The sequence below is a fragment of the Talpa europaea genome (assembly GCF_964194135.1).
Source record: "Talpa europaea genome assembly, chromosome: 6".
NCBI lineage: Eukaryota > Metazoa > Chordata > Mammalia > Eulipotyphla > Talpidae > Talpa > Talpa europaea.
Window position 1 is genome coordinate 72,550,158 of NC_140072.1, and position 15,430 is coordinate 72,565,587.

A 15,430-nucleotide genomic window follows, 5' to 3' on the forward strand; every position below is an offset into this window, starting at 1 on the left:
GTACCCTACTCAGAAATGGCTTATCTCCAGCGCACTATGTAAACACAGATTTTCAATCTTTTTGAGCCTCAATTTCCTGAATTGTGCAGTGGGGAGATAAAGAATGCAGCCCCAAGTCCATGTGGCTCTTAGGCAAGGTTGTCAGGTGGCAAATATTAATTTCTCTCCTCAACCCAAGGTGCACACCTGTGCTGGGGGTAGACCCCCTACATGACTGTCCGTGTGGCCCCCACACAGCAACTCCTTACAACTTTTTGACTCTGATGACTTCGAGACCTGTGCTTTGAGGAATTGGGGAAGGGTGTGTTTTCCTGGGAAGAATGGTTTCCTTGGAAATGACTCCTGACTTCACTGCTTGTTAGCACTGCAGGAGTGCCTGGCTTCCAGATAAATGTTAATATCTGATGTTGTAAAAGAATGGCAGCTTTCCACTTTGAGAATCTAGACTTCCTATGGGAACAGGCATGATATAAATCCAAATTTGTCTCCTTTGCAAACTAAATGATAATTTTTCTTTTCAGTACATCCTGTGCCAAAGGATATGACCCTGGCAAGTGGGTTGGTGACCTCTCTGTGGCAATAGAAGTTGAGCAAACTGGATGTTTACCCAGGTTCAACTCTAGGTTGCCTATTTCCCTGCCTTTATTTTAATAAAAGTAGACATTTGAAATACTTCTTTCACTTAAGGGTCTTAATCCAGATGATTTGAGGCTCACATCTAAAGAATCTACATTTTTATTTTAATGGGGAAGGATGGACTACACCCCTATACCTATAATGCTGAGAATGGAACCCCAAAATCCTTGCCCCGTTAAATGGTATGGGGATCCTAAAATGTTGAGCACAAATTAACCTACTCATCTTCAAAAGATAGTTAACATTCAGTTTGTAATCACTGCTCCCCCGGGACCACAGGCATGACTGTCAAAGAATTCAGATGGTTTGTGGAGTATTTACTGCGGTTGCTAACACTTGCTTTATTTTTAAATCTGGAGTGTGAATTACCGGCTGTGAAAGATGGTTATGGACACAAGGCTCATCCTGCTCAGATCCCACAAATGTGGCAAGAAGTGGGGGAGCAGAGAGAGGAAGAGAAAGAAATTTGCAGTTGTCAACACAGTACCCTCTTTGAATGAGTTGGCCTGTCTTGAAAGGTAGCTAAAGAGAAGTGTGCCCCATTCAGCTCGGGTGGCTCAGAGAGTAGATGGGGGCATATGTGAGGCCCATGAAACTTGGTTTCCTCTTGCTCCTGGGGATCAAATAACATGAGTGGCAGGACACAGGCTATAACTGGGCCACAGCCCTTTTAACAGTAGGCCCCACTGTGCATTGGGGAACAAAACGTGATTGCTAGGTCAGGGCTGTTACACACGCGCACACATGCACACGCACACAAACCCCAAGGAGCGAGCTTAGCATTCAGTTGTTGGACACTCTATATTCACCAGCCACAGAATCAAAAAGATTATTCTTACATCGATGATGAGACAGAATGAGGCCCTTAAGCCAGATTTATGCTTCAATTTTATTTATATTTCCCTGAGAACAAGTCCAAAAAGTCCTGCATCATTTTTATCAATTCATAAGCTTCCCATGAAAGGATCTTGCCCATCTTTTTTCTTTTTCTCTTCTTTTCATCCTTCCTTTGCCTAGGTCAAGCTGTGAGAGTAACCTCCTTGCTCCCCCATGGAGCAGCCCTGAAGAGTTAAAATCGGTGGTGCACATGCATTTTTTTCAAAATTAAAAAAAATTATTTATGCATACAAGAACTGGGGTACAGGCCAGGGGTGTGTGTGTTGGGGGGTTGAGAGGATTCACCAGAGACAGAGTGGAGAACAGAACAAGCAGATCAACTGAAATACACTGCTGAGGGGAGCAGCGGGCGAATCAGGAGAGGTCTGCTGCGCCATGTGGATAGATTCCTGGCCAGGGATCGAACTCCTGCTGCAGTGGCTGCAGCTAGCTTCATAGGTTGTATCTTAACCCCTTGTGCCACCAGGGAGACCCTGCATATGCATTGTTATGTGGCTTTGACCACTTGTGGTAATTCTCTCTCTTTTTTTTTAAAGATTTATTTATTTATTCAAGCACTGGATACAGTCAGAAGTATGGGAAGGTTAGAGAATTCACCAGAGCCAGCGCGGGGAGCAGAGCAGGCAGACTGATGAAATACACTGTTGAGGGGAGCAGTGGGCGGCAGGAGAGGTCTGCGTGCCATGTGGGACCCTCGCCCGGGGATCGAACCGGCGCTGCAGAGGCTACAGCCAGATTGGCAACCCAGCACTTAACTGCTGCGCCACCGGGTAATTGTGGAAATTCTTCTGTCGCCATTAGAGAGCTCCCAGAGGGCATCACATGTGAAAACAGAAAAACCATACCCATGTCCTCTTTGTCACCTGATTCTTGCATGGAAACATGAATCCTCCTGCCCATGACAAGAGTGGGTTCTCTCCATAATGGCTTCATGTAGCCTCCCCAAGGTCCAGGTGTTTATCTCTTCATATAGGGAAAGAGATAAAAGGGTCAGCCACCCTTTCACCCACAGGATGGTCCCTTAAGGAAGAGGATCATGGGAGGGAAACCTGTAAACAAAGGAAATAAACAAGGCAAGGCCTTCTTTGAATAATGGCAGAGGGATTTGCAGAGCATAGGATTAGAAGGTTGGGAAAGGGTGGTAGGTATTGTCTTACTTTATTTTAGGGTCAAGAAATCTTTTTCTCTATAGGAGTCTCACTGTGTTCTATCATATTCCTAACTAGGCCTCTTAGGCCTAGGAAGCCTACATTCTCTTTTTAACCCAGCAAACCCTGTCCCACTTTGTATTCAACTACTAAGAAAACCTCTCGCAGGGTCAGGAGGGTGTTCTAGGGTCCCATGATCCCTAGAGGCCTGCTGCTTGCCAATCATCCATGTGAGCCCATGACCTGGGAAGGGGTGAATTTCCTATCAAGTGGTCCATCCTGGGTGGAGATCTAGTAAGTGACGCATCGTTGAAATCCATCTTTGGCCCCTTATTAAGCTGAAGCCCCCGCCAACTTTGCTGACTGGATATTGTGAGCCTGATATAGTTATTTCCATCAGTTCAAAACCATCCACCCCTCAAATCCCCAAAGTAACAAAGCACTTTGCAAGTCTCACTCAATTATTTTTGTTTTCAAGTTGTATTGATTTACCAGTACTTTATTTTACATAGCTGTTTAATTTTGAGAATATGACTTCACACCTCCAGTTGTGGACACGCATCACTCACCTTCCACCAATTTTCCAGTGCCACAACTCTATTAACCCCTGCCTGCCCTGCCCTGCTCTGCCCTGCCCTCCCTGCCCTCCCACACCCTCTCCACTCCTCTCTCCTCCCATCCTGTCTGGTAACAGGTATATTTTTCATAGAGCCTAAGGATCATTCTTGTTGTTTTCCCTGTTTTCTTTGGTTATTTATATTCTGCAAATGAGTGAGACCATCCATTTACCATCATTTTTGACTTATTCTGTTTACCCTTCAAGATCCATCCATTTTGTCCCAAAAGCACACTTTCACCTTTTTCATAGGTGTGTGATAAAGCATTTAGCTTATATCCCACAATTTCTTTATCTAGTTGTCTGTCAATGTACATCTAGGTTGACTATTATGAACTTGCTTAGTTCACTCTTGTTTTTCCCTAAAGTTCCTTCTTGCCCAGACTTTAGATAGGCTGGAGGATAGAAAAGAATTGGTGGGGTCCGGGCCTCCCCTGGTGGCACAGGCAGTTGAGCGCCATACTATGAAGCTGTCTATAGCCTCTGCAGTGCCGGTTCGATCCTGGCCAGCAGGTGGGGGTGTCACATGGTGCAGCTGACCTCTCCTGTCTCGCCCGCTGCTCCCCTCAGCAGTGTATTTCGTCATTCTGCCTGTTCTGTTCCCCGCTCTGTCTCCTGTGAATCCTCTCACCCTCCCAAGCATCTGGACTGTACCCTGGTTCTTCTTTAAATAAAATAAATCTTTAAAAAAAGAAAAGAAATGGTGGGGTCCAAAGGGCTGTCTCCCACAATGTATTCTGACACATCCCCCCATGGTCTTGGAAGGTCAGGGAACCTCCACAGACATGTCAGATAGGAAGATGACACTGTGTACCTGCTGCCCAGTTCACACAGGGCTGACTATGGGTTCTGGGATCCAAGAGAGAGCTCTGTCCCTTCCCTGGAATACCGCCTAGAACTGGTCATCTCCTTGTCCCCCATCATATTGTTGGGGACTGTGACAACAGAGAATCCTTGGAGTCTTTTAAGAAAAGAATTTCACGATGCAGAGTGAATCCAGCAGCAAAGTTTATCAGGAAGCGATGGAACAGAGCACTGGAGGAGCAGTGGGTAGTCTCAGGAAAGTGAGAGCTGCCCTGAGCAGTAAAACAGGAGGGTGTGTTGTTGTTGTTTTTTTTTTTTGTTCTGGTTGGGGATGTTCTTCATTATGCATACTTTGCTTGCATCACTCCTCCTGAGTCCTAGACTAATTGGAATTCCTCACTCCCTCTGTTTTGGGTCTAGGGGAAACTAATTAAAAGATAGTCCTTCCAGACTTGCCAGGCCTTATCTGGTCCTTGAAATAAAGTGTTAGCCCAGCTGGACTGCAGAAAAGCAGCTGTTCTCCTCTGAGGGAGTGTGTGAGCCCTTTTCTAGCCTTAACAATCTCAAGAGTTCATTGTGAAAAGTAGGTCAGATGTGGATTGGATCCATTCACAGATGAGCTCACTTGTTTCTGGATGACTCTAGGTGGCCCTGTGCCTACCCCCACCAGCCATATACTGAATCTTGGTCCCGTCCTTCTGCCCACAGGTACCTGGCACTCTATGCCTACAAGCCCCAGAAGAATGATGAGTTGGAGCTACGCAAGGGAGAAATGTACCGAGTCCTTGAGAAATGTCAGGATGGCTGGTTCAAGGGCATGTCCCTGAGGACTGGGCTCTCTGGGGTGTTCCCAGGAAACTACGTGACGCCAGTCTCCAGGTGAGGCCACCTTCACTGCCTGGGTGAGGAAAGCAGCTGTCCTTACTACTGAAGTTCGCACTATGGTCTGGACACCCCAGATCACAGTCCAGAGGCAGCCCAGGTAGCCCTACCTGCAGGCCTGGGTTCTTTGAGCTCAGACATCCCCTTGCTACCTAGTGGGGATAAATGAGACCTCAAGTGAGAGAGAGTGTGGTTGCACCACATGAGTGCCAGGACACGCATGTGTTATCATACCACTGCTATACATGAAACATACACATATGCATGTTTACAGAGAAAAAGTGATATATTCCCCAAGTTAACAATTATTCAGTGGTAGCTTTGTGGATATATAAAAACTTCCCTGTTTTTTCTGTATTTTACATATTTGTTATTGTGAAATAGAACTGGTAATTCTAAAAATTCGCAAAAGAGGCAATCCAAAATTGTCTTAGAATTTTCCACTGAGATGAGGGGGCTTTGCTTGATTTTGTTTCAGATAATGTCACTTGTAGAAACTCCTTATGGGTGTTAACACTGCAGGACACACAAATAGACTGAAGACATGTTCCGTGGGTTTCTGCCCTCTATTTTTTTTTTAATTTTATGTATTTTTTACATCATTTTTCATTTTTTGGACAATGTATGCATTTTCATCTTGATTATATTTATTTTATTTATTTATGCATGCAAGAACTGGCCAGAGGTGCAGGGAGTAGAGGATTCACCAGATATTGAGTGGGGGTCCAAACAGGTGGATCCACTGAAATACACTGCTGAGGGAAGCAGTGGGTGAGACAGGAGAGGTCTGCTGTGCCATGTGGGTTAGCTCCCTGGCTGGGGATTTAACTCATGCAGCAGTGGCTACTGGCAGCTTGAGAGTGCTGAGACTTAACCCCTTTGCCACCAGGGAGGACCTTTTGCCCTCTTTTTTTTTTAAGTGAACACATTTACTTATATATGAATTCAGACTTAGTCATAAAATACAGTTTCAAATATATATATATATATATATTTAAATTGACATATGTACCAAATATGAAGAAATAAGTTGAAAGAGAGAATAAGTTAATAAGTTGAAAACCCTGCAAGTATTCTGTCCTCAAACTCCATTATCACTAAACTTTGAAGAGTGTATTTTGGAAGTGTTTTTTCCCAATTATTATTATTTTATCTCCTGCACTACTGGTGGGAGTGCAAACTGGTCCAACCACTATTGAGATGTGTGTGGAAATTCCTCAATCTGCTAAAAATGGAGCTTCCATATGATCCAGCACTTCCACTCCTAGGTATTTACCAAAAGGACACATAAACATTAATTCAAAAGGGCACCTGCACCCCTATGTTTATAGCAGCACTATTTTTTTAATAATAAATTTAATTTTTATATTCCCCCATACAATTGCAAACCCCCCATTCTGACCCCAATCCCTCCCCTCCCGCCCCCCACCTGCCAAAAAGTGTATCTGGTTCATAGTTTTTTGTTGATTTTGATTTTCACTTTCTTGTAGTTATTCATTTTCCTGGTCCCTTATTTAAGTTTTCTAGATTCCTGCTATGAGTGAGACCATCTGGTATTTTTCTTTTTCTTTTTGGCTTATTTCGCTGAGCATGATCCCTTCCAGCGCCATCCATGTTGCTGCAAATTGCATGTGTTTATCTTTTTTGAATGCTGAGTAATATTCCATGGTGTATATGTACCACATCTTCTTGATTCAGTTATCTATTTTTAGGCATTTGGGTTGTTTCCAAAGCTTAGCTATTGTAAACAGTGCTGCTATAAACATAGGGGTGCAGGTGCTCTTTGGAATTGATGTTTCTGTGTCCTTTGGGTAAATACCTAGGAGTGGAATGGCTGGATCATATGGAAGCTCTATGTTTAGTAAGTCCAGAAATCTCCACACAGCTCTCCATAGTGGTTGGACCAGTTTGCACTCCCACCAACAGTGCAGGAGAGTTCCTTTATCTCCACAACCTCGCCAACATTTGCTGTTGCTAGTTTTTTTAATATGTGCCATTCTCACTGGTGTAAGATGGTATCTCATGGTAGTTTTGATTTGCATTTCCCTGATTACAAGTGATGTTGAACATTTTTTCATATGCCTGTTAGCCATTTGCATTTCCTCTTCAGAGAAGTTTCTTTTTAGCTCTTCTGCCCATTTTTGGACTGGATTATTTTCTTTGTTGTTGCTGAGTCACATCAGCTCTTTGCAGATTTTTGTGATCAGTCCTTTATCATTAGTGTTGGGTGCAAAAATTTTCTCCCAGTTGGTGGGGTTTCTCTTTGTTTTTGTTATTGTCTCTTTTGCTGTGCAGAAGCTCTTTAATTTGATGTAGTCCCAGCTGTTGATCTTTGCCTTCACTATCACTGCTTTGGGTGATGTGTCTGTAAAGATGTCTTTGATATGCAAATCACGTAGTGTTTCGCCTGTATTTCCTTCTATGTATTTCATGGTTTCAGGTCTTATGTCTAGTTCTTTAATCCATTTTGAGTTGATTTTTGTGTATGGTGTGAGGTAGTGGTCAAGCTTCATTCTTTTGCATGTAGCAACCCAGTTTTCCCAGCACCATTTATTGAACAAAATTTCTTTACTCCATTGCATAGTCTTTGCTCCTTTGTCAAAGATTAGTTGACCATAAATCTGTGGGTTTATTTCTGGATTTTCTATTCGATTCCGTTGGTCTGTATGTCTGTTCTTGTTCCAATACCATGCAGTTTTGATGATTATGGCTTTGTAGTATAGTTTGAAGTCTGGGAGTGTGATGCCTCCATTTCCTTCCTTTTTTTTTCAGTAGAGCTTTGGCTGTTCTGGGTTTTTTGTGATTTCATATGAATTTCATCAAAAATTGTTCTATTTCTTTGAAGAATGACATTGAAATTTTGATTGGAATAGCACTGAATCTGTATATTGCTTTTGGTAGGATGGCCATTTAAATAATGTTTATTCTTCCAAGCCATGAGCAGGGGATGTCTTTCCATTTCTTTGTGTCTTCTTCTATTTCTTTTAACAGTGTTCTATAGTTTTCTTTGTATAGGTCCTTTACCTCTTTTGTTAGATTTATTCCCAAATATTTGATTTTTTTTGTTTCGATAATAAAAGGGATGTTTTATTTTATTTCTTCTTCTTCAGATTTATTGTTTGTGTATAGGAAGGCTACTCACTTTTGTGTGTTGATTTTGTATCCTGCCACTTTACTGAATTGATTGATGAGTTGAATTAGTTTTTCTGTGGAGTTTTGGGGGTTCTCTATGTATATTATCATATCATCTGCAAATAGTGATAGTTTGACTTCTTCTTTTCCTATTTGGATTCCTTGTATGTCTTTCTCTTGTCTTATTGCTCTGGCTAGGACTTCCAGTATTATATTGAAAAGCAGTGGTGAGAGTGGACATCCTTGTCTTGTTCCAGATCTTAATGGAATTGCTTTCAGATTTTCACCATTGAGAATGATACTGGCTGTTGGCTTGTCATAGATGGCCTTTATGATGTTGAGGGATGTTCCTTGTATCCCAAGAATTTCAAGGGCTTTTATCATGAATGGGTGTTGAACTTTGTCGAAAGCTTTCTCAGCATCTATTGATATTATCATATGGTTTTTATATTTCTTTTTGTTGATGTGTTGGATAACGTTGATTGATTTTTGGATGTTAAACCACCTTTGAGTCCCTGGAATGAATCCTAATTGGTCGTGGTGAATTATCTTATGGATACATTGTTGGATTCTGATAGCTAAAATTTTATTGAGGATTTTTGCATCAGTGTTCATTACGGAGATTGGCCTGTAGTTTTCCTTTTTTGTGTTGTCCTTATTGGGTTTTGGTATTAGTGTAATGTTGGCTGCATGGAACGTGTTTGGTATTGTCCCTTCCTTCTCAATTTTTTGGAAGAGTTTGAGAAGAATAGGCACTAATTCGTCTCTTAATGTTTGGTAGAATTTATTTGTAAATCCATCAGGTCCGGGGCTTTTGTTTTTGGGGAGGTTTTTGATTACCCTTTCAATTCGCTAATTGTAATTGGTCTGTTTAGGTGTTCTATTTCTTCTTTATCTAGCTTTGGGTGATTGTAGAGTTGTAGGAATTTGTCCATCTCCTCTAGATTGTTGAACTTGTTTCCATATAACTCTTCATAGTAGTTACTGATTATTCTTTTGGTTTCTGCTGTGTCCATTGTGATTTCTCCTCTTTTATTTATGATCCTATTTATTTGTGCTTTCTCCCTTTTTTCCTTTGTGAGCGTGGCTAGGGGTTTGTCTATTTTATTTATTTTTTCAAAGAACCAGCTCTTGGTTTCATTGATCTTTTGGATTGTTTTTTTAGTTTCAATTTCATTTATTTCTGCTTTGGTTTTTATTATTTCTTTTCTTCTATTGGTTTTGGGGTTTTTTTGTTGTTCTTTTTCTAGATCTCTGAGCTTCGAGATTAGGTTGTTTCTTTGAGTTCTTTCTTTTTTTTTGATGTGAGCTTCTATTGCTATATATTTTCCTATTATTACTGCTTTTGCTGCATCCCATACATTTAGGATATTGGTGTCCTCCTAGTCATTCAATTCAAAGAATTTTTTAATTTCTTTGATCTCCTTGTTAGTCCAGTGGTCTTCCAGTAGTGTGGTTTTTAATCTCCATGAGGTAGGATAGTTCCTTGCCTTCTTTTTATGGTTTATTTCTAGTTTGATGCCTTCATGGTCAGAAAAGATGGTTGGTATGATTTCAATCTTGGTATATCTGTTGATGTTTGTCTTGTGCCCCAGTATGTGATCGATCCTGGAGAATGATACATGTGCGCTTGTGAAAAATGTGTACTCCGTTTTTTTTGGGGTTTAGTGTTCTATAGATGTCTGTTAAGCCCAAATGCTCTAGGTCCTTATTTAGAGCTTTAGTTTCTTTACTTATTTTTTTGTCTTGTTGATCTATCCATTGTTGATAGTGGTGTGTTGAAGTCTCCCACTACGTATGTGTTTTCTCTGATGTCTGTTTTCAGAGAGGACAACGGTTGTCTGATATATTTTGGTGCTCCTTCCTTTGGTGAGTATATGTTAATGAGTGTTATTTCTTCTTGAAGTATTGTCCCCTTGATCATAATGTAGTGACCATTGGGGTCTCTTTTTATTTTTTTGAGTCTGAAGTCTGTTTTATCTGATATAAGTATGGCTCTTCCTGTTTTCTTTTTTGGTCCATACGCTTGTAGGATTGTTTTCCATCCTTTAACTTTGAGTCTATTTTTATCTTTTGTAGCTAAATGTGTTTCCTGGAGACAGCAAAAGGTTGGGTTTTGTTTCTTAATCCAGGCTGCAACTCTGTGTCTTTTTATTGAAGAGTTTAGTCCATTTACATTTAGAGTTAATATTGATATGTTACCATCTGTATTTGCCATTGTTTGTCTTTCCTTTGATTTTATTTATTCATTCTTTTAATAACTTTTTTTTTTTTTTGGTCTTCTTTCATTGTTATTCGTCCCTCTGAGGTTCTGGCTTTAGGATTCCTTGTAGTATTTTTTGGAGTGGGGGTTTAGTCGTAATGAAATTCCGGAGTTTCTCTTTGTCTGGGAAGGTCCTTATTCTTTCTTCATAGAGGAAGGAGAGCTTTGCGGGATAGAGTATTCTTGGTTGGCATCTGTTTTCTTGGAGTCTGTTGACTATGTCCCTCCACTCTCTCCTTGCCCGTAGTGTTTCTTCAGAGAAGTCTGATGTCAGCCTCATTGGTTTTCCTTTGAATGTTATCTGTTTCTTCCCTCTTGTCAGCTTCATTATTTTTTCCTTGTCCTGGATTCTTGGGAGCTTTACTATTATATGTCTTGCTGTATTTTTCCTTTCGTCGTGGAAGTTTGGTGTTCTTCTTGCTTCTTGTATATCAATTTTCAGCTCCTTCTTCGCGTTTGGGAAGTTCTCTTCAATTATCTCCTGGAATATTTTCTCTGTTCCTACATCTCTCTCCTCTCCTTCTGGAATTCCTATAACTCTTATATTTCCTTTCCTCATGGAGTCAGATAATTCCCGAAGTCTTTCTTCGTTCTTTTCCCTTCGTACTTCTCTTTCCTTTTCTGTTTTGGTTCTTTTTATTTCTGTGTCTTCAAGAGTACTTATTTGTTCTTCCATTTCATCTATTCTGCTTTCATTGCTTTTCTCAGAGTTCTTTAGTTCCTCCATTAATTCTTTGATCTCCTGCATTCCTTTTACTTCCCTCTTTAGGGACTGAATTTCATTCTTCTGACCATTGTTTTCCCTCTTTAGGGACTCGATTTCCTTCTTCTGATCATTGTTTTCCTTTATGACTTCTGTCACTTTTTTAATCATGGCAGTTTTAAATTCTCTTTCTGGATGTCTCAGAAGTTCTTCCAAGTTACTGTCGTTGCAATCTGGGGGGTGGTTTTCTTTTTGTGGTGTGCTTCTTTCCTGAGGAGTTGTTAGGTTGCGTGTGGTTCTTCTACTCCCTACTGTCTGTTTTCTAATTTGTCATATGCATTGGGACACTGTGTTGCTTGGACTGGCTGGCATCTTGGGTGTACTTCTCCGCTCTCCTCTGGCTCCTCCAGGAGCCATCTCTGGCTTCTGGGGAAGCTTTCTGCTGGTTTTAGGCAGTCTTTACTGAAGAAATGTCCCTGATCTAAAATGGCGAAGCGGGACACAGTCCCTGTGCATCCGGTCTCAGGCACACTCTTCTGCGCGCCCGGTCTGCCCCAGACGTGGGTGCCTGTTCCCTCTGTGGGCTCAGACTGCTGGTCGGAAGGGGCCTGGCGTGGGCTAACTTCCTAGCTGGCCACTGTCTCCTCCGGGAGCCTTCTGCCCTTTTCAAGCAGTCTTAATAAATTTCCCTGTTCTATGGGGTGTTAGTGACTTTTTTTTTCTGGTCGCTAGGTGGCGCCAGAGATCTCTCCTACCCCGTGGGACAAGGGGTCCCCCCACCCTGTGGGACAGGGAACAGAGAGCGAGAATGGTAGGGTAAACCTCAATGGCTTTGGGGTGCTGTGTCTGCCTTGTGCCCCATCGTCGTGGAGAACCCATGCCCCGAACTTTGTGCCCCGTGTCTCAGTTCCAAAGCCCGCAGGTCCAGGACACGGGCTGTAGCCCAGTTCAGTGGTGCGGGAATGGCGCCTTTTGCACCAGCTCCCGTGCCTGGGCGCCTGGTTCCTGCTTGCTCAGTAGGGGACTTTCACCTCAGTGAGGGCCTCCGCGCGTCTCCCTGCAAGCTTAGGTTGCAGGCGCGGGGACCTGGGCAGCCGTGATCCCGATCTGCGTTTGCTTTTCAAGCGCGCCAAGTGCGCCGCTTTTCTGCGCCAGCTTACCGGCCGGCCCGGGCTGAGTGCGGGTCTTCTCCAGAGTCTCTTTGTTCTCTAATGGCGCCAGGAGCCATTCGCTCACCGCCGCGGCGAATCCTGCAGGGTTCTCCACAGCTCCCGTTCACGGGGTGTGGTGGCTGCAATAGTTCCTTTCCACTCCCAGTCCTGCTTGCTGCGTAGTTTGTTCTTGTTGGTCGTTTTAGTTTGTTTTTTTCCTCCTCTCTGCTGGTCAGAGAGTGCCAACTCTGTGGGTGGGGGAGGGGAGCAGGGTTCTGCGCTTTCCTCCCTTCTAGTCCTCTTTTATGGCCACTTTCTTCTTCGGGCAGTTTGCTGGAGTCGTCCGTTTATCTTCCGTGTCCCAGTTCTCACTGGGACCTGCCGCTTTTCCTCCCTATTAACTTTTTTTAATGGGAGATCTTACTAGCAGCGTCTCCTCGCAGTCATGTTGCTCCGCCCTCTCTCTATAGCAGCACTATTTACAATAGGTAAGCTATGAAACAACCCAAACGCTCAAAAGTAGATGACTGGATCAAGAAGATGTGGTACATATACACCGTGGAATATTACTCAGCAATCAAAAAAGATAAACTCATGCAATTTGCAGGAACATGGATGGCGCTGGAAGAGATCATGCTCAGCGAAATGAGCCAGAAAGAAACCGGAAAATACCGGAAGGACTCACTCATAGCAGGAATCTAGAAAACCTAAATAAAACTAATTATAATAAAGTAAAAATCAAAATCAACAAGCAACTATAAACCAGAGACACACCGGGCTGGGGTGGGAATGGGAGAAGGCAGTAGGATCAAACCAAAGGGGTGGTGGGAAGTATATGGGGATTATAACCAAGATGAAAACCCATACATTGTGCAAAATTGAAAAATGATGTAAAAAATATATAAAATAAAATAATAAAAAGCACTGCCTTTTGCTCTTTAAAATAAGACCTAGGTCTTGTAAGGCTGGATTGATCATACTTCCCCAAGACCCAGAGGGGCCATGCTGGCCTGGGTGTCACAGCCCTGGGGATTACCCTGCTACCTGGTGCACTCATCGCATCATCTGACAGCCCTCCTGGAAGGCCCATAATGTGTAAGCCCACTTTACGCAATTAAAAAAAAAATTCTTAGAATAAAAGTGTGCTCAACAGGTAGTAACTGTAATTTTCAAAAAAAAAAAAAAAAAAGAAAGAAAGAAATCTTGGTGTTGGTTGGCCACTTGAACTTCTTGCTAGAGACCAATCACTGGGTTGCCCTGAGGCTAAAGAAGGAAAGTGCTGACCCTTGCCCCATGGTTCCCGCACAGCCCAGTCCTTTGCTAGGAGTTCCTTCCTGCCACAGCTGTTCCTCAGGAGCCCTGACTCGGTGTCATGGGGACGCTAACCTGACCCATGTTGCGGAGCACTTACCTGCAGTGCTCAGAGAGATGGGGCCATCTGACCTGACCCGGGAGCCACGTCCCAGCAGTTGTCTGATGGCTTCTGGTGTCTCACAACTGAGATCTTTAGGAAAGAGGGGCCAGTCTGTCTTCTCTTAGAGAAATGGAAACCATTCTGATGAAAACCCACAGCTGCCCCCAAGACTCCACATTCTTCTGTATCTCATACCCCTAGACAGAGATTTAGTGGACATGCATGCAGGATGAAAGGGCTAAACAGCCCATTTTCAAGCTGCTATGTTCCTTTTCCTTTTCTTAAAAATAGTAATTAGTTTCATCTAGAAATTGTGTGAAGGGGTATTTCTGGGTGAAGCTGCAAGTTTCCTGACATCCCTTCAGAGGCAGTGGTAGACCTGCACCCTTCCCCAGAAGCTGGCAGAAATGAGAAGGAAGCTGTGCCCAGAGGGAGGTGGGTCCTGCCCATTGCTTTCTGCTACATGCCAGATGTGCCCAAATATCATGGATATAACTGTATCTCTGTTTTTCTGTTTGTATTTGGAGACACACAACTGTTTTTTTAGGATAAATCAAGACAGTAAGCTGGTTGCAGAATATTTGATGGGTATTCCTGATTCTTAGGGTTCTTTTTCTCTCTCTTGAATATTCACATTGAGAGTTAGCCCACATGGAGTTTTCATAAAGGGTGCCCTGCAACTGAATGTGAGCTCTGGGGATCGTTTGCCATAGAGATGAACTTGCCATTATTTTAGGGTTTTCCCCCTGGAGTATGTGACTAGAGTGCCCATGTAAGAGCAGGCCTTTGCCAGTGTCCTGTGTGATGAGGTTTCATTTGTGCCCTCACCCAACTTGATGCTATGTTTTATCCTTAGGGTTCCCGTAGGAGTGGCTGGACCACCCCGAAATAATGGAGGGTCTCCGTTGGCCAAAGGGATGGTCACAACCATCCACCCAAGTGGTGGAAGTCTGAGCAGCCCAGCCACAGCCACGAGGTCTGCACTGCCCCTCACCACTTTCCAGGCCCAGGCCCAGCACCAGGCTGCCTCTCCCCCAATGAGCACATGTCTGCTGCACTCACCCCAGCTGGTCGCCAGCCAGGTCCGGAGCACCATCCCCACAGGTACCAGGGGCCCCGGGACCTTGCCTTATGGGGACATTTGACAGCAGAGCTCAGGAACTAATCACAAGATACTTTTTGGCCCAGTTCTAATTTGCTTATAGTAATCTTGAACATATGCTGATCTCACAGAAATGTGCTGACTTATCATACCCACGCATCTCCTGAGTCACAGCCATGGACAGTAGGTGTCTACCAGCCCACATTTCTCTCTTTGGGGAAATTTGCCTGAACATTGCCATCAGGTGCCAATCTGGGCTGCTGTGTGACAGGAGGCATTGGCAGTGCACGTGCATGTACCGCTGGCTGTGATAAAAAAAGCTTTCAATATCCTGGGGTGTAGTCTGTGAAGTCAGCATGCCTGTTAATCAGAGAGGACCCCACCCCTGTGCTCAGATCTCACACGCTGGCTGGCAGGGAGCAGTGACTCCCCCGGAGACTTGTGGGTGCTATGGGCAGGGTATGGCAGATTATGAATGTGGGGGAGAGTATGAGGTGGGGTGGGTGTATGTGAAGGAGGATATCTTGAGGGAGCTGATGTGAGGACTCTCTGATGTGGGACACTTGGTGATGGAGGGAGGACAACGGGGAAGCCTCCCTGGGAGAGAACATCCCAGAGTGAGCAGTAAACATTTAGGGAGGAAAACAAAGATGAAAGAAGACACCTTAGGAGTGAGAGGAAA

At 43.5% G+C, this 15,430-nt stretch overlaps 1 protein-coding gene across 1 annotated transcript in view; it reads left to right on the plus strand.

Annotated features, from left to right (window-relative positions):
* SH3RF3 (SH3 domain containing ring finger 3) overlaps positions 1–15,430 on the plus strand; it is a gene marked incomplete at its 5' end in the record, with an annotated part of 391,834 nt that overhangs the window by 324,461 nt on the left and 51,943 nt on the right. Inside the window, 2 exons of the mRNA XM_084235093.1 lie at positions 4,810–4,980; positions 14,503–14,750. Coding sequence (XP_084091219.1) covers positions 4,810–4,980; positions 14,503–14,750 — 419 coding nt within the window. The remainder of the gene's footprint in view (positions 1–4,809; positions 4,981–14,502; positions 14,751–15,430) is intronic.